Source organism: Uranotaenia lowii, chromosome 2 (genome assembly GCF_029784155.1).
Source record: "Uranotaenia lowii strain MFRU-FL chromosome 2, ASM2978415v1, whole genome shotgun sequence".
NCBI classification, from domain to species: Eukaryota; Metazoa; Arthropoda; class Insecta; order Diptera; family Culicidae; genus Uranotaenia; species Uranotaenia lowii.
In genome coordinates this window covers 129511384-129534998 of record NC_073692.1, presented here as the reverse complement: position 1 = coordinate 129534998, position 23615 = coordinate 129511384, and the positions used below count along the sequence as shown (strand labels likewise).

Below are 23615 nucleotides of genomic sequence, written 5' to 3'. Positions count from 1 at the left end.
CACACGTTGTTTACCTGGGTGTAGGCCGTGTACCTGTGTTGTTTGTTTTATGAATCGGACCTTTCGGATCGGGAGAGAACAAGAAGAGAACCATTGCATTGCATTGGCGTGCCGTAGATTTAAAGGCTCGAATGGGAGAGAAACTCGATGCGAACTCTTCGACAAATAATTCTACTACGACAGGTAAACGCGCTCAGGCGTGATCGAGATGATGATGATGGTGGCTTCGCGTATGTGAGTTCACAATCAGCCACCTAGCTGTGGTCCAGCTTCAAGTGATCTAACGATCAGTCCCGAAACCGGAGGTGATTTTTCAATTATTCCAGTAGTGAAAATTCCGGTCTTGACTTAAGAGTGATTGATCGAAGATCGATAGTTTATTTTCCGAAGCAAAAAGTTAAGATTAAAACCTGTGAAATTGTTTAAGTTTGGCTATGGAGATACCAACATAATCAAAGTGTGAAGCTGAAGTGAACGAAAAAAAAAACAGTATCAATTTTTTGCAAACGTGAAACGGAGTTGACTGGCGATGAGTCATCGCAGATTCCCGAAAATTATGCTCGGAATCACCTCTTGAAGATTGAGACTACCGAAAGGCATACGGCAAAGGGTTTTTTCCCTTATATCATCGCCCTGTGGGGAATGATCGTACATTCCGGTAGTTTGTGGTTGATCGAAAACCTGTTCTGATGCAACGTGTTTCATTACCTACGCCTCAAGTCTGGACAGATTGTTCGGCCATTCTTAACTTGTGACTTTGAGCGGAACATCGATTCGTGATGATTTGAGCTGGCAGTTTTTGAGTGAAATCTGATTCCATAAAACGTTGTTATTGAACTAGTGCTAATTAAGATAAAAAAAATCAACACAAATTACAATTATAATGGCGAACGTGATAAGAATACCGACGGTTTTGTCAATGGCGCTGGTTATATTGATATTTGCATCACTGGTATCATCGGAAGGAGAATCGTGCCACGATAACAAGCCCTGTGGAGATGATGAGTTCTGTAACGAGCACGATTACAGTTGCGGTCATTGCAGTGAAATTTGTGTGACCGGTGCCCAGAGCAAAGATTGTGAGAAGAAATGCAAAGGTAATGTGTAATGTCATCGAGTAAATATTTAACGTTTCATTCCAGTTGCGTTGTGCTAAGTGTGAACGTGAAAGAATGTCTACACTTATTAACCTACTTCGAGACTTCCCTGGTTGGAAGCGAGTTAATAAGATCTCGGTTGAAAGATTGTTCACTTTAACTCGTTCCAATCACAGTTTTTAAAGTTGTTCAAATATTCAACTGCAATTGAAACCCTTGTTTTGTGGCTAAGATTATTTCTCAGGAAGTACAAAGTAAAGTTAAATTGCGTTATTTAAGGAAAATTTAATGTCTGCATTGTTATTTACATATAAGTAATTTTTTTAAATGAATTCAAGTCCGATGAATGCTCACTCAACAAAAAAAACTTAATGACATAAATGAAATTTTGTCTGTCAAAATTAAACTTTGTGTATTGGGCACATTAAATGCGCTTCTACGCTAACTTCATCCGTTTGTGTCCCAAAAACTTTCAAATCCATTTCCTGCTAGCGGCATCAGTCGTCCCGGCCCTGAGTTTGATTGCGGCGACGAGGTTCTCCAGCCTGCACCGACAGGCAAGTATAAGTTTTCCTTTGGAACTTTCCCACCGCGTGATACTTTTTCGGTTTCCAGTCGTGCCAATAGCGCTGACTCCAACCAGTATTATTTCTGCAACCTTCCGCCTAACGAGAATATCGCCAACCATTCTGGGGTTTCTGCACCGGGACGCAACGAGCTAGGCACTTTGGAGACCCCTGAGCCCTTCGACTCAGTCGCGCTGATTCCAGCCAGCGTCATCAGTCGTCCCGGCCCTGAGTTCGTCTGCGGCGAAGGGGTTCTCCAGCCTGTGAATTCAGGCAAGTATAGTACCCCTGATCGCATTCCTGTGCCTGATGATGTTCTACCTTCCAGTGCACGTTTCTTCAAAACCGCTGCGGGTCCTCTAGATTCCGTAACCCTTTACTACCAGAATGTCGGGGGTATTAATTCCTGCCTGACCGACTACCTGTTCGCAACTTCGTGTTCCTGCTATGACATCATCGCCTTCACGGAAACATGGCTGAATGACCGCACACTATCAAGTCAGATCTTCTGCCCTGATTACGCAGTGTTCCGCTGTGACCGCAGTTCCCGTAACAGCAAAAAGTCCAGTGGAGGCGGGGTGCTACTTGCCGTGAAGTCGAATCTCCCAGCGCAGCTCATCGACAACAAATCCTGGTGCGATCTGGAACTTGAGTGGATTCGCATTGACCTCGCTGACCGGAAACTGTACGTATGTGTATTTTACCTGCCACCCGATCGCTCAAGAGATGTTGCCCTCGCTGAGTCGTTTTCTCGCTGCATCGTCGAAGTTAGCTCTTTCTGCGCTCCAGAAGATGACTTACTTGTCATTGGCGACTTCAATATGCCCGGTTTGAAGTGGTGCTCTCACCATGGTAGCTCTCTGTATCCGGACCCTGCCTGCTCTACTTTTTCGGCGCCTTCAAACATCATATTGGACTCCTTGAGTACAGCGACCTTGCGCCAGATTAACGGCGTGGTGAACGAATACGGTCGTACGCTGGACCTTTGCTTTGCCAATGATGGATCTCGTTTACCGTTCATCGAACTCGCTCCTGCACCGCTAGTTAAAGTAGTCCCACATCACCCTGCTCTACTGGCATCACTTGAAATAACTAGGCCGATCGCTACAGTAGGAAAACCAGCGACCTTCTACCTCGACTTCAAAAACGCCAACTTCGATGACATCTCTCACATTCTGGCAACTATCGACTGGGTATCTGAGCTTGATCTGTCAAATCCTAACGCCGCTGCTGATACCTTCTCACACATTCTGAATTATGTCATCGATCGCCACGTTCCAAAACGCTCTAGCAGCGGAAATACGCGAATCCCCTGGATCACGACTGAACTGCGACAACTGAAGACTGCTAAAAGGTGTGCTCTTCGAAATTACAAGAAGCAAAAATCATCCTACACTAAGGATATATACCGTAAACTTAACTCCGTTTATAAAAAAGCCAGCGAACGTTGTTACCATAACTACCTACGTCGCGTACAACGTAACCTCAAGTCTTGCCCAAAATCTTTTTGGAAACACGTAAAGAGTCAGCGTAAGGAACCTGGTATACCTTCAAACATGTTTTTGGACGACATCACGGCGAACTCTGATCGTGGTATCTGCGATCTCTTCGCCCAAAAATTTTCCAGTATCTTCACTTCAGCTTCAACATCCCCAGAACATTTAGCTAGTGCTGTCAGGAACGTTTCGCCAGTGGGCTTTTCAATAAATGGTTTTGAAATCGAGGAGGCAGCCATCTCTAAAGCAGCAGCGAAGCTCAAGAATTCCTTTTCTACAGGTCCGGACGGGATACCAGCTGCTTTTTTGAAAAGTTTCATGCCTGTTTTGCTGACCCCTATTCGGCTCATTTTTCAAGCTTCGCTTGATAGAGCCATCTTCCCTCTACTATGGAAGGAAGCTTACATGTTCCCGGTTCATAAAAAAAGAGATAGGAGAGATATTAACAATTACCGTGGAATCTCTGCTTTATGTTCTATTGCCAAATTATTTGAATTGGTGATCTTGGATCCTTTTTTCACGTCCTGCAAAAATTACATCTCCAATGATCAGCACGGATTCATGCCCAAACGCTCTACAACAAGTAACTTGCTAACGTTTACTTCTGTTGTGCATGAAAGTTTTGCTGCCAAATCTCAAACTGATGCAATCTACACCGATCTGTCCGCTGCATTCGACAAGGTGAACCATGAGATTGCCATCGGAAAACTCGAACGCTTAGGATTATGTGGTACGCTACTGGGCTGGTTCCGCAGTTACTTAACCGGTCGTAAATTGATTGTTCGAACGGGTGACACCTTTTCCAGGCAGTTCCCAGCCACCTCTGGTGTGCCCCAAGGTAGCCATCTAGGACCGATCATTTTCCTAATTTATTTCAACGACGTGTTGTCACTCCTCGACGTCCCCAAACTCTGCTATGCCGATGACCTAAAACTATTTTACACCATAAACGACCACGACGACATAAATTTTCTGCAATGTCAATTTAACCTCTTCGCTGATTGGTGCGACCTTAACTGTCTGCCATTAAACCGCAACAAATGTGCAGTCATCAGCTTTTCTCGTAAGCGGCAACCTTTAATCGCGGAGTACTTCCTAGGAGACGGACCCATCTCACGTGTGAACCACGTTAACAATCTTGGCGTAATCTTAGATCAGCGCTTGGAATTCAAGGCACACACCAACTACGTGATTGACAAAGCATCCAGAAGTCTCGGTTTCATTTTTAGAGTGGCGAAGGACTTCAAGGATGTGTATTGCCTGAAAAGCCTATACTGCAGCATCGTTCGTTCCATCCTTGAATACGCATCAGCTGTCTGGTGTCCCTACTACCAGAACGGTGTCGATCGGCTCGAGGCTATCCAGCGGCGATTCTTGCGATACGCCCTTAGACACCTGAACTGGCAAGACCCTTTTCGCTTACCTAGCTACGAAAATCGATGCCGCCTCATAGATACCGATACTCTTCAAGCTCGCAGACAAGCAACACGTGCCTCATTCGTCGCCGACCTCCTGTCATCGCGAATCGACTGTCCCACGCTACTGGAGGCTATTCCGCTTAGTGTACGACCCCGTGGTCTTAGAAATCTGGATCTTCAGTTGTACATTCTCCTTCGAATGAACAATTACGGAGCTAACAGCGCCCTCATCGGCGCAATGAGATCGTTCAACCGTTTCTCGGCGCATTTTGACTACGACGTTTCGAGGGACGTTTTCCGAAGAAAAGTGATACGGGCCTTGAGAACCCCATAGTTAGACTTAATGTTATGTTTTTAATTTTTAATTTTTAATTTTAAGTAATCATTTGGATCAACATGTGATCCGTTGATAAGAAATAAATAACAATTATTATTTATTATTTTCATAGTATTCCGTCTCACGACATAACTTGACGAACATAATTCCTAAAATTCACTCGGTTCATAGCAACCGTTCTCCAATTTCTCGGGCACCCCACGTTCGCCAGATCACGCTCCACTTGGTCTAACCACCTTGCTCGTTGCGCCCCCGCTCGTCTTGTTCCTACCGGATTCGTAGCGAACACCTGTTTTGCAGGACAGTCATCCGGCATTCTCGCAACATGTCCCGCCCAGCGTATCCGGCCAGCCTTAACCACCTTCTGGATACTGGGTTCGCCGTAGAGTCGCGCGAGCTCGTGGTTCATCCTTCGCCTCCACACTCCGTTCTCCTGTACGCCGCCAAAGATGGTTCTTAACACTCGTCGCTCGAATACTCCGAGTGTACGCAGGCCCTCCTCGAGCAATATCCATGTCTCGTGCCCGTAGAGAACAACCGGTCTAATGAGCGTCATATACAGGTTACACTTCGTGCGAGGGCTAAGTCTTCTCGACCGCAGTTGCTTGTGGAGTCCATAGTAGGCACGACTTCCGCTGATAATTCGCCTCCGGATCTCACGGCTGGTGTCATTGTCTGCGGTCACCAGTGAGCCGAGATAGACAAAGTCTTCGACTATCTCCAGCTCGTCGTCGTCAATTATGACCTTGTTATTACTGGACAAGCGGGTTCGGTCGGTCTCGGATCCGCAGGCCAGCATGTACTTCGTCTTGGACGTATTAATCATCAACCCAATCCTTCCTAAATCCTAAATCCTTCCCAATCCTAAATAACAAATGACTTAAAAAAAAAAGTTTTAATTACTCAAATGACAAAAAACTAACAGAACAAATATTTTATACATACATATGTTAGACGGGTTTGAAATCAATTTAGGGGTGGAAGAAGTGTTCATTTTTAATAAATTTAACTTTCCAAAGCTGTTTGTAAAATAATATGTTTCGGAGAAATTTAACTTGTAGTTTGTTCTTATTCTCGTGGCCGCCATTGTTGACCGATTTGGATGAAAGATGATTCCGATTCATGGTGTAGATAATTTAATCTATATTTTTATGTGTCAAAACAAAGTGATTTTTTTCACCAGGTTGTCTGTAGTTGATTCCGGATGAAAAAAGTCCCGAAAAACAACTTTATTTTTAGAAAAGCTGACCTGGTGTGCTTTGCTACAACCTCTTAAAAATAATTGAAAATAAAGAAGTTGATTTCATCATATTTTATGAAAGTCGACATTTAGTTTGTTTTTCAAGATCTGAAATTTTTACTATATTTTTGTAAGCGTCATGATTTCTTTAATTATGCCAAAATGTACTTTTTTTTCGATGCATCCTCTTCTCTTCCAAAGTGGGGAGGGCTCACGAACGTTTATAAAAACATTGTTTGTATCTGAATAACGTCACATGTCACATTTGGCTCCATTTGATTGATGAGTTATGCCTATTGAAATATGAAATAACTTGTCTACTTTTTTACTCCGCCCTGGAAAAAGGGAGGGTCTCAAATTATTGGTACACAAACAATCTTTCTTATAAAAGATGATCCCTTTTGATTGATAAGTACTCGATTAATGCCAAAAAAGGTTGAATATAAGACCTTCTCTCCCCCTTTCCCATTCCAATCCAATCCATCCATTCCATTCATATCACATGTGGTTCCATTGGTTAATAAGTACTTAAGCGATATATACCTTCTCCACGCGGCGAGGCAGAATTGTTCATAACAATCTCATAAACATATCTCGTAGGGGAGAATGAGGATACTTGATCCCTGGGGATACTTGATTCCTTAGCTATATCTCGAAACTGGAATGTCTTACAAAGATCAAATGTTCTAGAAAAATGTGCCAAAATGAGCAAAACAACAATGCTTGTAGTTTAAAAAATTTTAACAAAATAATTGTTTGAGTAATTGAACTTTGTTTGAAAAATTTCTCAAAATGTAACTTGAAGATCTTTTTCCATCACTTTAAAATGTTCCTTACATGGAAAAATTATGAAAAAAATATTTGTTCCAATGAACCAATCGTTCGAGCGTAAAATGAACTTCATAATGCCATATTTTCAAAGCAATGGAAAACTCTCAACGTTTTTCAGAAAATGTTTTCTAAAATGTTGATTATGGGTACAATTGATCCCCTAGAGTTGGGTACAATTGATCCCCCTTCAAAACGGCATATTCTTCTTCTGAATTGATCGTTATGATTGCTGATTACAAAATTACTAATATTTATCCAAAAACTAATATTTATCAAACAATTGTCTAAAGAAAAGAGCAAAAATAATTAATTTTCTCTTAATTTTAAAAATAGCGCCTTTAAGTATGCAATGTTATTAGCGTTGAGACAAAGTTATAGAATTTTCTTTTTATGTCTGCTATAAATTGTGAAATGAGAACAAACATGACCAAAATAGTCATATAACATTCTATCTTGGGGTTTTGTTTGATTTTTATACAAGGATTAGGGCTTCCTGAATAAAAGATCAAGTCTCCTTCAATAGGGGATCAAGTCTCCCCTAACTTCAGAAAAATCGCAATTTTTTTACTCCCACGAAAATACTTCTAGTTCATCAACGGGTTCAAGTATCGTTCGAATTTTTGGAGCATAGAAACTTGAAGTTACAAGCTGTCAAAAAATGTCAAAGACGGCGTATTGCTGAATTTTTCCGAAAAGATATGGTGAAAATAAGAAAAGGGGATCAAGTATCCCCACTCTCCCCTACTCAAAATCTTTCCATGCCATGTTTGATTCCTGTTGTTTATTAATTCTCAAGATATGCCAACAAAATTGTATAAAGGCGCCTCCCCCTTCTTGTAAATTGGAAGAAGAGTGGTGTCTCAAATTCTAGCAGCATCATATCGTATAACGGAGGGTTTTCCAATAATCATTTAACGATTTCTCGTTTCATCTGCTCTCCCATGCCAAGTTTGGTTCCATTTTCTTGGTAAATTCTCAAATTATCAAAAAAAAATTGTAAAGGAGTCCTTTTTCTATCTTCCCACTGGAAGGAGGGAGTGGTATCAAATATCGATAGAAACCCTTTTTGTTCTCAAGTACCTTCCATGTCAAATTTGGTTCCATTTGCTAGATGTTCTCGACCTATGCAAAAAAATAGTATTATAGCCTCACTCCTTCTTTCTATCTTTCTAATAGAAGAAGGAAGGGGTGTGAAATAATCATACTAATATTTCTCGTAATCGAATTGCTTGAAAAGATTTTGAATTATGCAAAAAAAAATAAATAGAAGCCCCCTCTCTTTCCTTATTTCCCCACTGGAAGAAAAAAAAAAAGGATAACTAGTATTCAGCGAAACGTTTATCGTAGCCTAATACCATACCATGTCAAATTTGGATCCATTTGCTCGATTTGTTTTTCAGTTATGTCAAAAATTGTACGAGAAAACACCTCCCCCTCTCTTATTTCTCCATTAAAGGAAAGAGGGTTCTCAAATACTCATAAAAACATTTTTCGTTCCCAAACAGCCTCCCATGCCAAATTTGGTTCCATTTGTTTGAAATTGTAATAAAGGCCCCCACCCCCTTCTTATATACGTAGTGGAAAGAAGAGGGGCTTAAAATTATCACAGAAATATTCAAATTTGGTACCATTTGCTTGATCGGTTTTCTAGACATGCAAACTTTTTTTCATTTGTTTGGGAAGCTCCCTTCCTGTGTAGGGAAGGGTCTCAAACTATAATAGGAATCTTTCCCGGCCTCCAATACCCCCACCTGCCAAGTTTAACGTAAATCGGTTCAGTAGTTTCTGAGTCTTTACGGAACAGACCGACAGAAATCTATTTCCATAATTATGGATTGTTTATTTCTTCTGACAGCTTTGCCGTATTTCAGTGCTTCTTTGATTTTTAGGATTGTCCAGAATACATCTATCCATGGCCGTAGGAACGAAAGGGGGGGGGGTTGTTTTTTGGGTTAAAACATCAACCACCTCCCTCCCCCCCTTCAAGAGGGTCTATGAGAAGCAAGCGAAGTATTCCACTCTACAATTAAAAATTTAAATTCTCAATAAAATTTTAATGATAATGTATGATTATTCAAGAATAACAATTTTTACTCAGTATTGACATCATAACCTCAACAACTAATCCCAGGTTCAATATTCTGCCACAGTTTTTCAATACTTTCTCTTTTCTTGATTTAAATTCTGGTTCCATCTCTTCTAACTTAAAATTTATTTTCAGTTAGGACTTAGATTTCTGGAATTTCAATTCAATTCATCATTAGAAATTAAAAGTAAAATGCTGTTTTGAAATCCTGGTTCAAATACGGTTTTGCATTTCATACAAAATCGGATCTTCAAACCCATATGCATTTTCAATCATCAGATAATAATTTTATAATTATATTTTCACTATTGAAAGATAAAAACTTTGTTAATAGAAAAAAAAATTAATTAGAAACCCTTGAGAATTTTTACTTCGAGAACTTCGAGATTGATTGATTGATTGATTGATTGATATTTGTGCAGAATTCAAAATGGCGATGCAAAACTGAAAACTGAGAACCAGATTCGTAATTAAAAAATAATCTCGAAGTTCAGTTCCACACCAAAACTCCAAAGTTTCAATAACAAAATAATCATTGAGCAGATTCAAAGCAGCTTTCACATCTTGGCTCATGTTTAAAATTCTGATCTGGAATTTAAATTCAGAAATTGCATTGAAATTGAATAAATGAGTTTGACATTCTAGATAAAAATATCAAAATTATCATTTTGTTGAGAAATTCAAATCGCAAATCATCGTAGACTTATCATTTTGATAGCAAATTCAATTTACAAATCGGGGTTGGACGTTTTCTCTAATGGCTAACGTATCTGGTTTAAAAGCAACCACCCTAAAATTATAATCTCTACGGAGTATCGAAAAGCTCGCAGATACGAACCAGCCAAAGAAAACGAAAGTCTCTATAACAAAGAAAAAAAAAGAAAAACGAATGAAAAACCCTGATTTTTATCTTGGATAAAGTCATCAAAATGAATTTAGTCTCTTACTTTCAATTTTGAAAATTTTATATATTTTCATCGATCGTTGATATCTTCGAATTTGGTCAAGAGAATGGGCTTATTTAAATTGAGTATAAAACAAGTTCTTTTTACAAGACTTTAACATTTTCTAAGCTTTTATCAAATTACTTTAATCTACCTTACTATTGAGCAAATAAAAAAATTTTAAACATCAATAAAAACTATTTCTCTATTTGGTTACTTAAGCCCCATCATACAAGTTTAGCTTACTTTTATTATTTTTTTTTTTTTTGTTTATTTGTGACACTTTACCAACGCTTTGGCATTCGTGTCAATACTTTTATTAAGATTTTAGCCCGCATTTAAACAAATTAAAATTGAAAACTAGAAACTACAAATGAAATAGATCTTCAAAATGAATAATCCAAAAAGTACAAAATCTTTTTTCTTCAAAGTTTTGCTTTGTTTGAGCAAAAATATCATTGAAAAAAAAATTCAAACGCCAATCCTGGCATTTGATTTTAAAATTGTGCACCAAAAATCTAAGCAATATCTGGGCAAATTTGGTCAAAACCCAAGAATAATTCAATAATCTAGCAAAAAAAAACTTGAAAGATATTATATTTAATCAAGACTCATCAGCAGATTTCAAATCGTATTTTAGGCTTCCAAACATTCTTTCGTGATTATTTGTATAAAACTTGCTAAAAAAAAATGTCGTTGTGGATGCGTGAACAAAAAAAAATTAAAACACAATTTGTTTTTTGTTCGATTTGTAAATCTATATATATAAAAATGAATTTCTGTCTGTCTGTCTGTCTGTCTGTCTGTCTGTCTGTCTGTCTGTCTGTCTGTTCCCTATAGACTCGGAAACTACTGAACCGATTTGCGTGAAACTTGGTAGGTGGGGGTATTGGAGGCAGAGGAAGGTTACTATTATGGTTTGAGACCCCTCCCTTTCTCATGAAGGGGGGCAGGGGCCTCCCAAGCAAAAGTCAATTTTTCGCATAAATCGAGAACACATCAAGTAAATGGTATCAAATTTGGCATGGGGTGGTATTTAGGAACAAGGAATATTTCTATGAATATTAGGTACCCCTCCCTCCTTTCAATGGGGTGATAGGAAGGGGGGAGGGGGGCTACCTTACAATTTATCATACAACTCGAAAACTAATCAAGATATTGGAACCAAATTTGGCATGGGAAGGTATTTGGATACGAAAAATAATTCAATGGTTATTTGAGACCCCTCCCTCTTTCCAGTAGAAAGGATGGGGGGGGTTTTTTCATAATTTTTTACATAACTCAAAAACTAATAAAGTAAATGGAACCAAATTTAGCGTGGAAGGGTATTTGGATACCGAAAATATTTCTATGATTATTTGAGACCCCTCCCTCTTTCCAGTAGGGAGATATAAAGGGAGGAGGGGCCCTCTTTTTAATTTTTTACATAACTCAAAAACGAATCAAGCGAATGGAACCAAATTTGACATGTGAGGGTATTTGGATACAAGAAATGTTTCTATTATAAATTGAAGCCCCACTTTTTTAGCGGAAAGATATAAAGGGGGAAAGAGGGGCTTCCATACAATTTTTTTTGCATAACTCGAGAATTAAAAGAGCAAATGAAATTAAATTTTGTATCAAAATGTATTTGAGTACGAAAAATACTTTTGTGAATATTAAGTTCTCACCCCTCCATTCAATGGGGAGAACGGTAGGGGGATGGTACATCCTTACAAGTTTATGAATAACTCAAGAATTTACAACGCAAATAAAACCAAATTTGGCATGGGATGGTAGTTCAATACGAGATTCTTTTTTTATGTCAAACAATTCCTTTTTTGCAGTGGGATGATAGAATTGGGAATAAAGGAAGAGAAGGGGAAAGCTAACATTTAACTTTTTTTTTACAAAATCCGAGAAATGGACAAAACTTAACATGGAAAATCATTTTTGTATGATTCTATGATTATCTAACACACCATCCTTCTTTCAGTGAGAAGGTACATAGGAGGAGGGAGGTGAGCCCAATACAATTTTGTTAGCATAAGTTCTCAATTTATGCTAACGAAGCCAACAAATGGAAATAAATATGGCATGGAAAGGTATTTGGTTACGAGATATTTTTCTACGATTGTTATAGACCCTTACTCTTTACAGTGTGGAGAGGAGAAGAAATTTTGTTGAAAACCTTAAAAAAATATCAACCAATGGAACTATATTTGATATAAGAGGATTTTAGGGCTCGAAAAAATGTGTATGATTATTCAAGACCATGACCTCCATTCAGCAGGGGATGAAGGCTAGGACAGGGGGCTCTTATCAGTTTTTTAGCATAAATCCAGAACATATCAAGCATTAATTTGAGTCCCTCCTTTTTCAGGGCGAAGCTTAAAGAAACAGATTAAAATTATCAGATCTTCTACACAAATTTATAGATCAAGATTCAGAAAATAAGTTTAAGACATCTTTGTGTTACAATTCGAAACTCCAGCTACAGCTCTCATTTTATAGCGGTGGTTTATGAATTATATTATAATTTGATTTAAAACAATGTGAACAATAAAAATTTGAATAATTTCTGAAAATAACATTTGTTTTTGAAAGGTGTAGCAAAGCACACCGGGTCAGCTAGTAAGGAGAATAAATCTGGGCAAAACCTGGGGTTTTCCAATGAAATCTGGGCAACCGGACAGGACCAGACTTTTTCCAACTTTTGTATTGAATATCCGTGCCAACCAGCATAAAACCGGGCAATCTGGCAAGCTTAGTCCAAGATCGATTTGGATACAACCTTGCTCATTCCGGATGACGTGAAAACAATTGATTACCCAGCAAACATTTTTGAAGGTATAACACAACAACAAAATTTTTCAAACAAATATACCAGATGAAAAAATTGTATTGAACTTACCCAAATAGCATATAGCTACAAAACTGGAGGCGATATATCTACAATGACATTTTCCCACAAAAAGCAACAACCGAGATTTGAACTCCAGTCCTCCGAGTTGGCTGTCCGATATCTTACCACGATGCCAACTCATCAACTGATATGATCTGCGCTATAGCTCTATGGGTGAGATTTTTACGAACCGGTCAAAAGAGAAGACCGGAAAGAGTGTCAATTGAATGACCGCCCATTTAACGTAAATCAGTTCACTCAAATCGTAAATGTTTAGTAAGCATATCCTCAACTTTTTGGAGACATATTTACGAATTAATGAAACAACTATCCGATTAAACTTTTTTTGGGAAAAGCTTGTCGTAAATGAATAATGGAAAATCACTCAATACCAACGTGTTTACGATGGTTATTGAAAATGTCTTAATATTCGATTTGGATTATCATTTCTATCACGATTTGATGTTAGCTGGGTACTGCTGGGTGTTGTCGTTTACACTTTAACTTACAACGCTGTGTATCGTGAGATCCACTTTCCATAATTTTTGTGAAAATGAGAAGCATTTCCCCGGAGAAGCGTAAAAATATCGTGCACAAATGGTGTACTATCCCTGCTGAGTCAGTAGGTGAAAATGGAAGAAATAAGCCTTGAAGCGGTCTTAAATTCGAATCGGAAGTATGGAGAGCAAACATGAAATCGTATTGGAAATGATAATTGAAGTCGTTTACAATGGTGTAGCGAATCTAGATTCCTACTGCATAGTGAAAAGATTGTATAAAATGTCATCTGAAGTCATCGGATAGAACGTCCGTCATGTTTGTAAATTTTAAAATGATTTTGTAACCACGCAAACTTCAAAGGTAAACATATCATCTTCATGTTCTCTCTGCAACCATCAGTGCATCCTGATGGCTTAAAATTAGATGGGAATTGAGTAATATTGAGCAATGAGAGAACTGGAAAATAATGTCGCTGGCAACGATTTCAACGATTTTTCCGATAGGTACGAATAAGGTGTCGGATAGCGCCCAATTAGTTTAGTTTTCGTTGCTTCAGAAAGAAATAAAATTTATGTATGTATATTGCTTCCACTTTGGTAGGTAATGCTAGTTTTTCAACTTTAATTCGATCATTTTATATTGTATCTTTAATGAACGTATATCGAAACAGCATAAGAATATAGTTGCTGGGTAATGCGTACTTTCGCCGGTAAGAAAACTGCCTCAGTTCAGGATGTTGCAAAAACGTGGATCTCCTCTCAGTACTGTCCCTCGTATCAAAGAAAGATTAGTTCTAAAGTCATATAAGAAGCAGAAGAAGCCCAAGCCGTGTCAAAAACAGGCTGCTTCCATCATCCATCATCCATCATCAGCTCGTAAATTATATGATCAACTGCAATTGTTATTATCGATGTTTGCATCGTATTGCATCGTATTGCATCCTATTGCAAGTTTGATAACAAAATTCTTCCGGGTGACCAGTATTACACTATTGGGAACGATCAAAGTGTTGACACCGATTTTCACAAAAAAAAAATCGGTTAAAAGCAAATGGTGTGGCAAGCAACCTAGTACTGTTTAGACCGGATTTTGAGCGACTTTTCGAACTTCGAAAGATTTACGCTTTGAACAAAGGAAAGAAGATCTGAAGTTTCACTGAGATCTTATGTGCGTGTGTTAGTTTTGCTTGTTATACCCTAAAATTAAGCAATTAATGGTATTGTGTAAATACTTTTCTAATGTTTGATTTTTTTTTGCAGATTACTTAATCATTCAGAGAATTGCCGTTCTGGAAAACAATCTGTACACGACGATCATCATCTTTGCGGTTATCCTCGTCATTCTGATCCTGATGGTGGCCATCATCGTTGCCCGATGGTGTCGCAAAAATGGCTACTGCTCCATGTCTAGGCTGAAACGGTTCACCGGAGTCAACGATAAACTTCCTCCACCGACGATGGAGTATACTCATGAAAATCCTAACACCAAAAGTCCTAAGCTCAGCGCACGCATCAACCCAAATAACAACGGCAGCACTCTCCCTCCGACCCCACATGACAGTGGCATCGGAAGTAGTCCAACGGCAGTGACCACCATTTCCGGTACGGACTTTCCCGGCTACATGGGTATGGACAGGACTTCGATGCGTACGCTCAGCACACCACTTAGTAGGACCAGCTATCCGGCGGAAGATTGGCGAGAGAATCACTGTTACGATAATGGGGGCTTGGCAGTGACGCCCATGGAAAACACTTACGAATATGTCGAAGCTAATATGAATCAACGGATGCATCAAAGGATATGAGATCGGATTAAGTCGGGGTCGACGACGTATCTTTGAAAATGTTGGAACTTAATTCCTCAATGCAAAAGTGAGACTACTATCTGCTGATTTTCCTCAACTTCTGTCCTCCCAGGTGATTATTTCAATCTAGATCTCTAAACTTTACAGTTGATGAAAGCAATGCAATGCAATTGAGGAATACTTACTTAAAGTGTGTAGAGGTAGAACTTAATTATTTTAAGCCACATCATTGACACTTTTAATCAATTCCTCACGAATCAATCATCACAGTGCAATGAAAGTATGAAAATTCAAACCAGTGAGTTCAATTCATGAGATATGAATTTTAGCATGTTAAAACATATCATTCGTTTTGATAGGTGTGATAAAGTTATTTGAAATGGATGAGAAGTGAGATTCACGACACACATCAAGTATTCTAGTTATCAAAATAGTTTTATTTTCAGTAGAGATTGGTGTTACATCCGTATTTGGATCGCGATATTATAATTAAAATTCGAATTTAATTCAACAAATTATAATCGCGTGTTTATTTGTACTCTGGCAAATACAACTTAAACCATGTTGGTCCATCTAATGAATGTAGACAATATTACACTCTTCTCTTTCTCTTGTTAACATATTAATCTTCATACCTCAATGGCCGTCGGATTTGGCGGATCCAGAGTATAAAATTCAGTCTTATTCCGCCAAGGGAACAAATCACTTTTTCTCCCAGGTCAGGTTCCGTCGCAAACAGGTACTAGACTTCTCCATCAGATTCGTCGCTTCCAGATTCCTCCTCGGTAAACCGATTTTCCACCTGACGTACGTTGTGGTCACTGGAAAATCTCCCGGACTCCGATATCTTGGTTTTACAGCGTTCACTTGTGTGGCCTTTTCTTCCACACTTTCTGCATTTCTTGAGCCGAGCCGGACAATGAGGAGCTTTTGCGAAATGACCAGTGTTTCCGCAGCGGGAACATTTAGCATCGTTTGGCTGGCTGCCTATTTTGTTGACATCGGAGCAGCTGGTTACTGGGTTCAAGTTCTTGCGATGCTTCCAAAGAACGACCCAATTCAACAGTTTCAGCCAGGGTCATTTCCTGTTTCGTAAAAATTTTGAACCGCAGATCGTCGGATATACCTTTCTCGAAGATTTGCTTCTTTATTTCGTCGTCCAGGTGGTCACCATACTCGCAAAGGTTACAATGCTCGCGCAGACGAAGGACACATTTTTCAATTGATTCGTCCGGCAGCTGTTCGATATTGCGGAACTTATGGCGCTCTAGTGGCAGGCATTTCATCGGCAGGAAATAATTATCGAGTAACTATAATGCCACTGTGTACTACTGTGTAGTGATCCGATCCTTCAGGAATTTCAGGTTCAGCATCACCTCGCAAGCAGTAATAAATGTCCTGTACTTGCGATCCGCCATAATGCAGCAGATAAGACCTTTTCCGGCTGGGCAAAGCTACGTTGTTGACATCCAAAAAGATTTCCAAGGAACGTTTCCACTTTTTCCATCTAGCAGAGACGGTAGCTGTGTCTCCGGTATCAAACGGAGGAAGACTTTGATGCAATGGATCCATTTTTCGCAGATTATAACCACACATTTTGTGGTTGCACTAACGCGGTTTTCCCAACAACTTTTACGTTCGAATTTAATCCAATCGATTACGAATAACTTCCCCGGTTTTTTGGCCCTCGTCGCCAATGTTACATCCGTATAAGGATCGCGATATTATAATTAAACTCGAATTTAATTCAACAAAATAAAATCGCGTGTTTATTTGTACTCTGGCAAATACAACTTAAACCATGTTGGTCCATCTAATGAATGTAGACAATATAACAATTGGCTATTTAATAAGAAAAGTTAGGAATGATATATTCTTAGTAAAACCTTTTAAAGGGTCATACAGTCAAAATTTGGTCAAGGGAAAACGCTTGTAAATCGGTGAAATCGTTTATTCAAAAAATGAAATTAAATTTCTTTTTCAAGTTCAATTGGTATAAAATTCAGGAAAAATATTTAGTTAGGCTTCCGCTTTTCCAAATCCGAATTGCCAGGCCTTACGCTTAACCCCTGCCATCAGACTTTGTACAGCCACATTGTCCACCTTCTTCGCCGCAGAAAGCCAATTTGCCTTGAACTGGTGCTCGTCCTTAGCAGTTTTTTGGTCTTGTTTAGGTTCCGTTTGACAATAGCCCAGTATTTCTCAATTGGGCGGAGCTCTGGCGTGTTGGGAGGGTTCTTGTCCATGGCCTTTTTACCGTAATGGCAAGATGCCAAATCCGGCTAAAACAATACGGAACAACCATGTTTCTTCAGGAACGGCAGCACACTTATTCAAACACTCTTTCACGTAAATTTCTTGGTTGACAGTCCCGGAAGCTATGCAAATGCTGCTTTTCAAGCCACAGGTACAGATGGCTTGCCGAACCAGATATTTCTTCGCGAACTTTGACAGTTTCATGTGCTTGAAAATATCTGCTACCTTTCCCCTTCCTTTTGCCGTATAAAACTCCTGTCCCGGAAGCTGCTTGTAGTCGGCTTTGACGTAGGTTTCGTCATCCATTACCACACAGTCAAACTTCGTCAGCATCGTCGTGTACAGCCTCCGGGATCGCGCTTTGGCCGTCGTATTTTGTTTATCATCGCGATTTGGATTCACTACCTTCTTGAAAGTCGATAGTCCCGCTCGTTTTTTGGCTCGATGCACGGTTGTAGACGATACACCCAGCTTATTTGCGGCATCTCGGAGAGAGAGGTTAGGGTTTCGCTTGAAACTACCGGCAACTCTCTTTGACGTCTCAGCGGCTTCCGGTTTTCGATTTCCCCCCGATCCAGACTTCCTGGCTGTCAACAAACGTTCCCCAAACACTTTAATTACATTTGAAACGGTTGATTTGGCAACTTTTAGCGATTTGGCCAGCTTTGCGCGCAAGTAGCTTGGATTTTCGCGATGCGCGAAAATCTTTTTCCTTGGCATTTTGACAACTGAAGAGTGAATTCCAAAATCAAAATAGGAGCAACATTCTACACACACACACACCTTAAAAATGAGGGGTGTTCAGGTTTTTTAAATGCAAAATTGAAAGAAATACGTCAAGTTGATATTGACCAAATTTTGACCGTATCAACCCTTTAGGGATGGTATCGCATTTCAAAAAAACTATGAAAACTGGAGCTCATAATACACAGACTTTTAGGATGAACTTCGAACAACAATTCACAACACAAATAAAGGGTGTCCACGATGAAATTGCCACACACACACAATTGATTAGTAAGATTCGAGTTTTCATCCGATTGCCATCAGATGAAATTAATTTTCAGGCATTGAAAAATGGCTTTTAAACTACATTTTACCATTTTACTCGTATTTTATTAACAGTCCATATGCAAATGCCCACACCTTGGCTTATGGCTTGGCCCAGCCATAAGATTCTGCATGTAAATCAATGGTTTTTTGCATGTAAACCCATACTTTCTTCAGTTCCTTGACTGTCTTCACTACCTTAGGTCGTTTAAGAAGGTTCGAAGCTCAGCCTTCGTTTTGGCCTCTTTGAAAAACTTCGGCTTAGGTGCAGCTTCTTAGCCACATCCCGAACGGAGGCGTTCGGGTTTCGGTTTAAGGCCCCAACTACGCGGTTGTGTTTTTTTTTTGTTGTACGGAATACTTTTTCCTGCACTTCTGGGCTTTCGATCGGTGGTCAATCGTTCCTCGAACCACGATTCACGATTTTCAACGTTTTAGCGATTGAACGATGCGAGAGATCCTTATCCTCGCGATGAATGTGCAAGATTTTATCACCCATGAGCTGTTCTTTCGGCTCTATTTCCGCGAGTCTCGATCACAGGACTTTAAAACTTGCAGGATGTAAACAATGCACTATGAACTAAATTCACCCAAATTTTCATTAAATTTTGTTTAGTGATTCCTCATCCAAAGACCAAGTAATAAAAAATAAATAAATAAATAAATAATTAGTGTGGCAATTTCATCGTGGGCACCCTTTAAGCTGTTTAAACGTCATTTCCAGATTAAGCGGAAGTGCTGTATCAAAATCGTGCTTAGACTTAGTGAAATACTCTATAGTGAACATTGAAGTGATAATTTCAGTTTTAAAATAGTAGTGATTCGATTCTTCTATATACGAAAAATGTTTTTTTTTTTATTTATGAAAGATAAACGTAGAAGCCCTAAAGCGATTCTATCTTTCTCACCTAATGTACATATGTACGTTGTTTAACGAAGTTTGTATTTCGGTTTCCTTAAAGGCAGGTTTTTCGATATGTTTTATAAAAGTAACAAACGTTTGTAATTGGTAATATAATTTCAGTTAAAAGTAAATGAAAAGCATTACTATTATAAGTTGAAAATCGTTTTAATGTATTCATCATTCAAACCTTAAGTACTACCGAATAAAATGCTTCCTATCATAAGTCAAACGAAACACACACCTTTTTCGACTAAGGTGATTGACCTTTCACTCTACAACCTTTCGCACGCGAATCTCGTTCCGGACACTTATTCTAGCTTAAGTTTATTGATGTGGCACCAATCGCTGGATGGCAAATTTAAGTTTCTTTTCAGTTCAAATCTTCTGATGTAAATAGAATTCAAAGGCATGCCGGTATAGTATTAAAATGAAGTACGGCCCACAAAAGGCACTGATCGAAATAAAATCGTTTTAAATTACGTAGCAGAAGGAGCTTAGTTAGCTTAACCCTCCAAAGCCGTTCGGGTCAATATGACCCGAAGCGCACATTTCAAACATGTTTATCATCATTTCAATATACTGATGAACTGGTAATTAAGACAGACCAAGTATGTTCAATGAAAATAATGATCAAATCAACGCCAAAAAATTAAAATTTGAGTTTTGAAAATCGGTTCATTGGGAAATGAAATACAGCTAAGCAAAGCCAAAATTGGATTTCGTTCTTTTAAAGTAAGATTTTTTTCTACCGGAAGATTAGTCATAGCGGTCAACACTTCCATTGGACCCCAACATATCTATACATTGTCGGATAGATGGATTCTTGACGATTTCAAACATTAATAAAACAGTTAAATACAGAAAAGCTGTCAGAAGTTATGAGTATTTTAAAAATAAAATTGATTTTTCGGACTTTTTACTTTCTGGACCAGTTTCTGATAATGTGGTAATATTTATCAACTTTATTTTGAAATGTTGAGTAATAAGAATAAATTACCTACACAATGAATATAATATCATCAAAATCGGTTAACATTTGAAGCCATGAGAACGAAATCAAACTACAGTTCAAATTTACCCGAAACGGATTTTTAGCGAACGGCTTTGGAAGGTTAAGTAAGTAATTTATGAACTCTGTACAATAGAAAGTCGAAATTGGCTAAACGTGTATTCTTTCTACCGAGAAATGTCCCTACACCCAATACTGATTTCGTCGCAGTAGCGGATTCGCTTTCTGCTGCTGCGAAGCTAGAAGTGGCTGCTGTTGTTGCTGTAGATGCTGTTGTTGCGAAGCTAGAACCGGTTGCTGTAGTAGCTGCTGGTGTTGTTGTGCATTCTGATGGGCGATCGTAGAGTAACCCACATCGGGCCCAACATCGCATGACGAGCTCCACTGGTCTGCTTCGTCTCCGTAGGGATAGTTGAGATTGTTCTGGTGCTGCAGCAGATCATCGTTCATGTCCAGCATGTCTTCTTCGCTCTCCGAGTCTAGCTGAAAGTTGTCCAAGCCAATGGGAATGACCTTGCAATGGGGTATACTGCTGATGATGGGCAGCGGAGTTGAAGCATTTGTCACCGGAAGAGATTCGTTTTCCGATGGTGTGTACATGCGATTGTTCAGGGTCATAAAGTCTGGCGGTCTTGGGAGGGACGGTGGATGATCTTTATCCGGATGATCTTTATGGGAGCGGCTTGATCGGCATCTTAGAGCAATTATGATCAGAATAAGGATAACGATTACAGCAGCTGCTGCACAGGCTGCTATAAGATAATCCCATGGTAAGGCGCTATCGGCTGTAACGATGTCTACATCATTGCTCCCGTTGGAGTTTCTCGAGGGAGAGTATATCTCAATCGGTACGGTACCTTGTCCAGGCTGCGCAGTCTTCGTGGATAGAACGTATTCAAAGTTATCGTTTATCGATTGGAACTCTTGGCTGAACTTCCTTGCAACATAGTAAATCACCCCGCTTTTCAATTCTTTGTAGGTGAATGTTGTAATATCTTTGTCACTCGGCTGTTCGATGTAATCTACACCAGAACTTCGAACGATTTTGCGTAATCTTCCATACTTTGGTTTCCGCGTAATCGTTATCTTGGGATTGTATCGATTCAACTTCAACTGAGCTGGATTGTCAAAAATGAAGGTAGAGCTCAAACGACTTCGCTCTCCTGGTGTTATCGTTACCGGATTAATTATGATAAATGGTTGCACGATCATGTTCACATCAACCAAACAAGCCGAGGTTGTATCCGGAATGAAAGCATCCAGCTGGAAAGTATCATTCGAACGAGTCGTATCGGTTTGCATATAGCTGATCTTACCATCATCTAGCTGTCGCTGAGTGAATTTCGTCACAGGTTTGTTGTTCGCTATGAGGATTCCACCCAAAGGATTCTTGGTTATGTTATAAACAATACGAGTCTTCTGAACATTGGTCTCAACTGATACGTGTTTCGGCTCAAGTACACCCAAAGTGGTTCCCTGTTGAACCAAAATCGGTTGGTTGTTAAACCCAGGTAGTATCGTGATCGGCAGGACCTTGATGTTAAATATCTGATAGGCTGGTTTGAACTTTCCATCCGATACTTTAAAATAAAACGTCGTTGATTGAGGGTTCCCAGAATGCGTATAGATTATACGGTTCTCATTGATATCTGCTTGAGAAAACTGATTTCCATAAGTTATGATGTCTTGAGGATAACCTTCATCTGATATTTTGAGTAGAACGCCCAAATTAGGACCACTGATTACATCATAAATTATATCTTTAGGATCCGTATCAGCGTCTTCGGTGAGCAAATGAGTCGAAGTTATGGTTTGATTCTCTCCCTCAATAACCGAAATGTGCGGCGAAGCTGTAACCAAATGGAACGGTTGATCATTCACTGGATTGATCGTAACGGGGATCGTTATATTGCACAAAAACAAATGACCCGGCACGAGATAAACTGCCAATGCTATCTTATCTTCAACACTATCGGAATGGTCATGTTTGTAGAATACTTTATTGCTGTAGAAGTCGTTCAACGAAAACCTATTCAAATCCGCGGCAGATTCATCCAGTTCAACCAACCCATGGGCAGGGTCGTAGACCTCAATATAGAGCTCCGGATTCTGGATCCCTGCTCTCGTTTCCAAATATTCCAAAATTTTCGACAAATCAAGCTTAATCGGTGCCGATTCGCCTTCATCAAGTGTTATTCTTGGAACGGGCAAGAATCTTAACAAACCTCCCGAAGAAACCGACACATCGATATTGAAAATTTGATCTACCAAACTGTTTGAGAGCGGAGCTGTCACATCGAAGTAGAATGAGTCATTCGTTTTAAGTTCCACCATGGCGTGGGTGTGCTCGTAGAATATCCTTCCATTTTCAACGTCATGCTGGCGAAACTCGGTTATCTCGGTGTTATAACCAAACTCCAGGTGTTCGTAAATCAATCGTCCCAGCTGGGGTGGAACTGTGACCACATACTTAACTTCGCGATCGTCATCCGAACACTTGTAGAACAGCTGATCCGGTAGGATTTGCTTTCGCGTTAGGGGAAAAACGTGAAGAACCTCATTCCTAACCAGCTCCAATGTTACCGGATTGGTGACGATGTGCAGCACCTGTTCGGTGGTGTTGTGGATTCCATCACTCACGTAGAATGCTATTTTTCCGTTCTGATTGCTGCTGTCGTGGATGAAGTATACCAGGTTTTGGTTGATATTTTCCTGGGTAAAGGTATGAATCTTTCTGTTGTAGCTGTCCTTCAATGCCAAATAACCGCCTGTCATCTGGGTGATGTAGAACGTTAGGTTCTCTGGGAAAGTATCGTAGTCTTGGACCACTGCAAAAATAACAAATAAAAAAACAATCAGTAAATTGCTTTTAAAAGAACCAGCCTTTCAAAGAAAAAGGGTATATCAGTAGGTGTCAGGAGTAATGGTAGCAATTGGCTCAACTTTGAGATAAGAGGTAGATTTCTGTTCAAAACGAGATTATCAAATTACTTGCTTCCTACCGTGGTCAAGCGTAATTATATTGTAAGCCCCTATCAACATCCTAAAACATAGGTCGGCAACCTGCGGCTCGCGAGCCGCATGCGGCTCTTTTGATGTAAAGCTGCGGCTCTTTACCTCACTGCACTAATATAATATGTATTTTTGAAAAAAATATTTATAAAATCGTCAATACTGATGTTATGAAATCGC

General features: G+C 39.4%; 2 protein-coding genes across 5 annotated transcripts in view; one reads left to right on the top strand and one right to left on the bottom strand.

The window, feature by feature from the left end:
* The first annotated feature begins 259 nt into the window (after positions 1–259).
* LOC129744057 (protein grindelwald-like) lies at positions 260–20560 on the top strand. The gene is made up of 2 exons (XM_055736388.1): positions 260–1097; positions 14660–20560. The coding sequence occupies exons 1-2, from the start codon at positions 884–886 to the stop codon at positions 15202–15204; spliced, it is 759 nt and encodes a 252-aa protein (XP_055592363.1). The 5' UTR covers positions 260–883; the 3' UTR covers positions 15205–20560.
* The window catches only part of LOC129744055 (chondroitin sulfate proteoglycan 4-like), a 60854-nt gene continuing 56804 nt past the window's right edge, over positions 19566–23615 (bottom strand). For all 4 annotated transcript variants that reach the window (XM_055736384.1, XM_055736387.1, XM_055736385.1 and 1 more), the window contains exon 11: positions 19566–23251. In XM_055736384.1, coding sequence (XP_055592359.1) covers positions 20607–23251 — 2645 coding nt within the window. In that variant the 3' untranslated portion in view covers positions 19566–20606. The remainder of the gene's footprint in view (positions 23252–23615) is intronic.

What these genes read in the sequence shown, in the direction of transcription:
- LOC129744057 (XM_055736388.1), top strand. Translation starts at nt 884, where the DNA reads ATGGCGAACGTGATAAGAATACCGACGGTTTTGTCAATGGCGCTGGTT. An exon ending in TTGTGAGAAGAAATGCAAAG is followed by an intron (nt 1,098 to 14,659) that starts GTAATGTGTAAT and finishes TTTTTTTTGCAG; the next exon opens with ATTACTTAATCATTCAGAGA.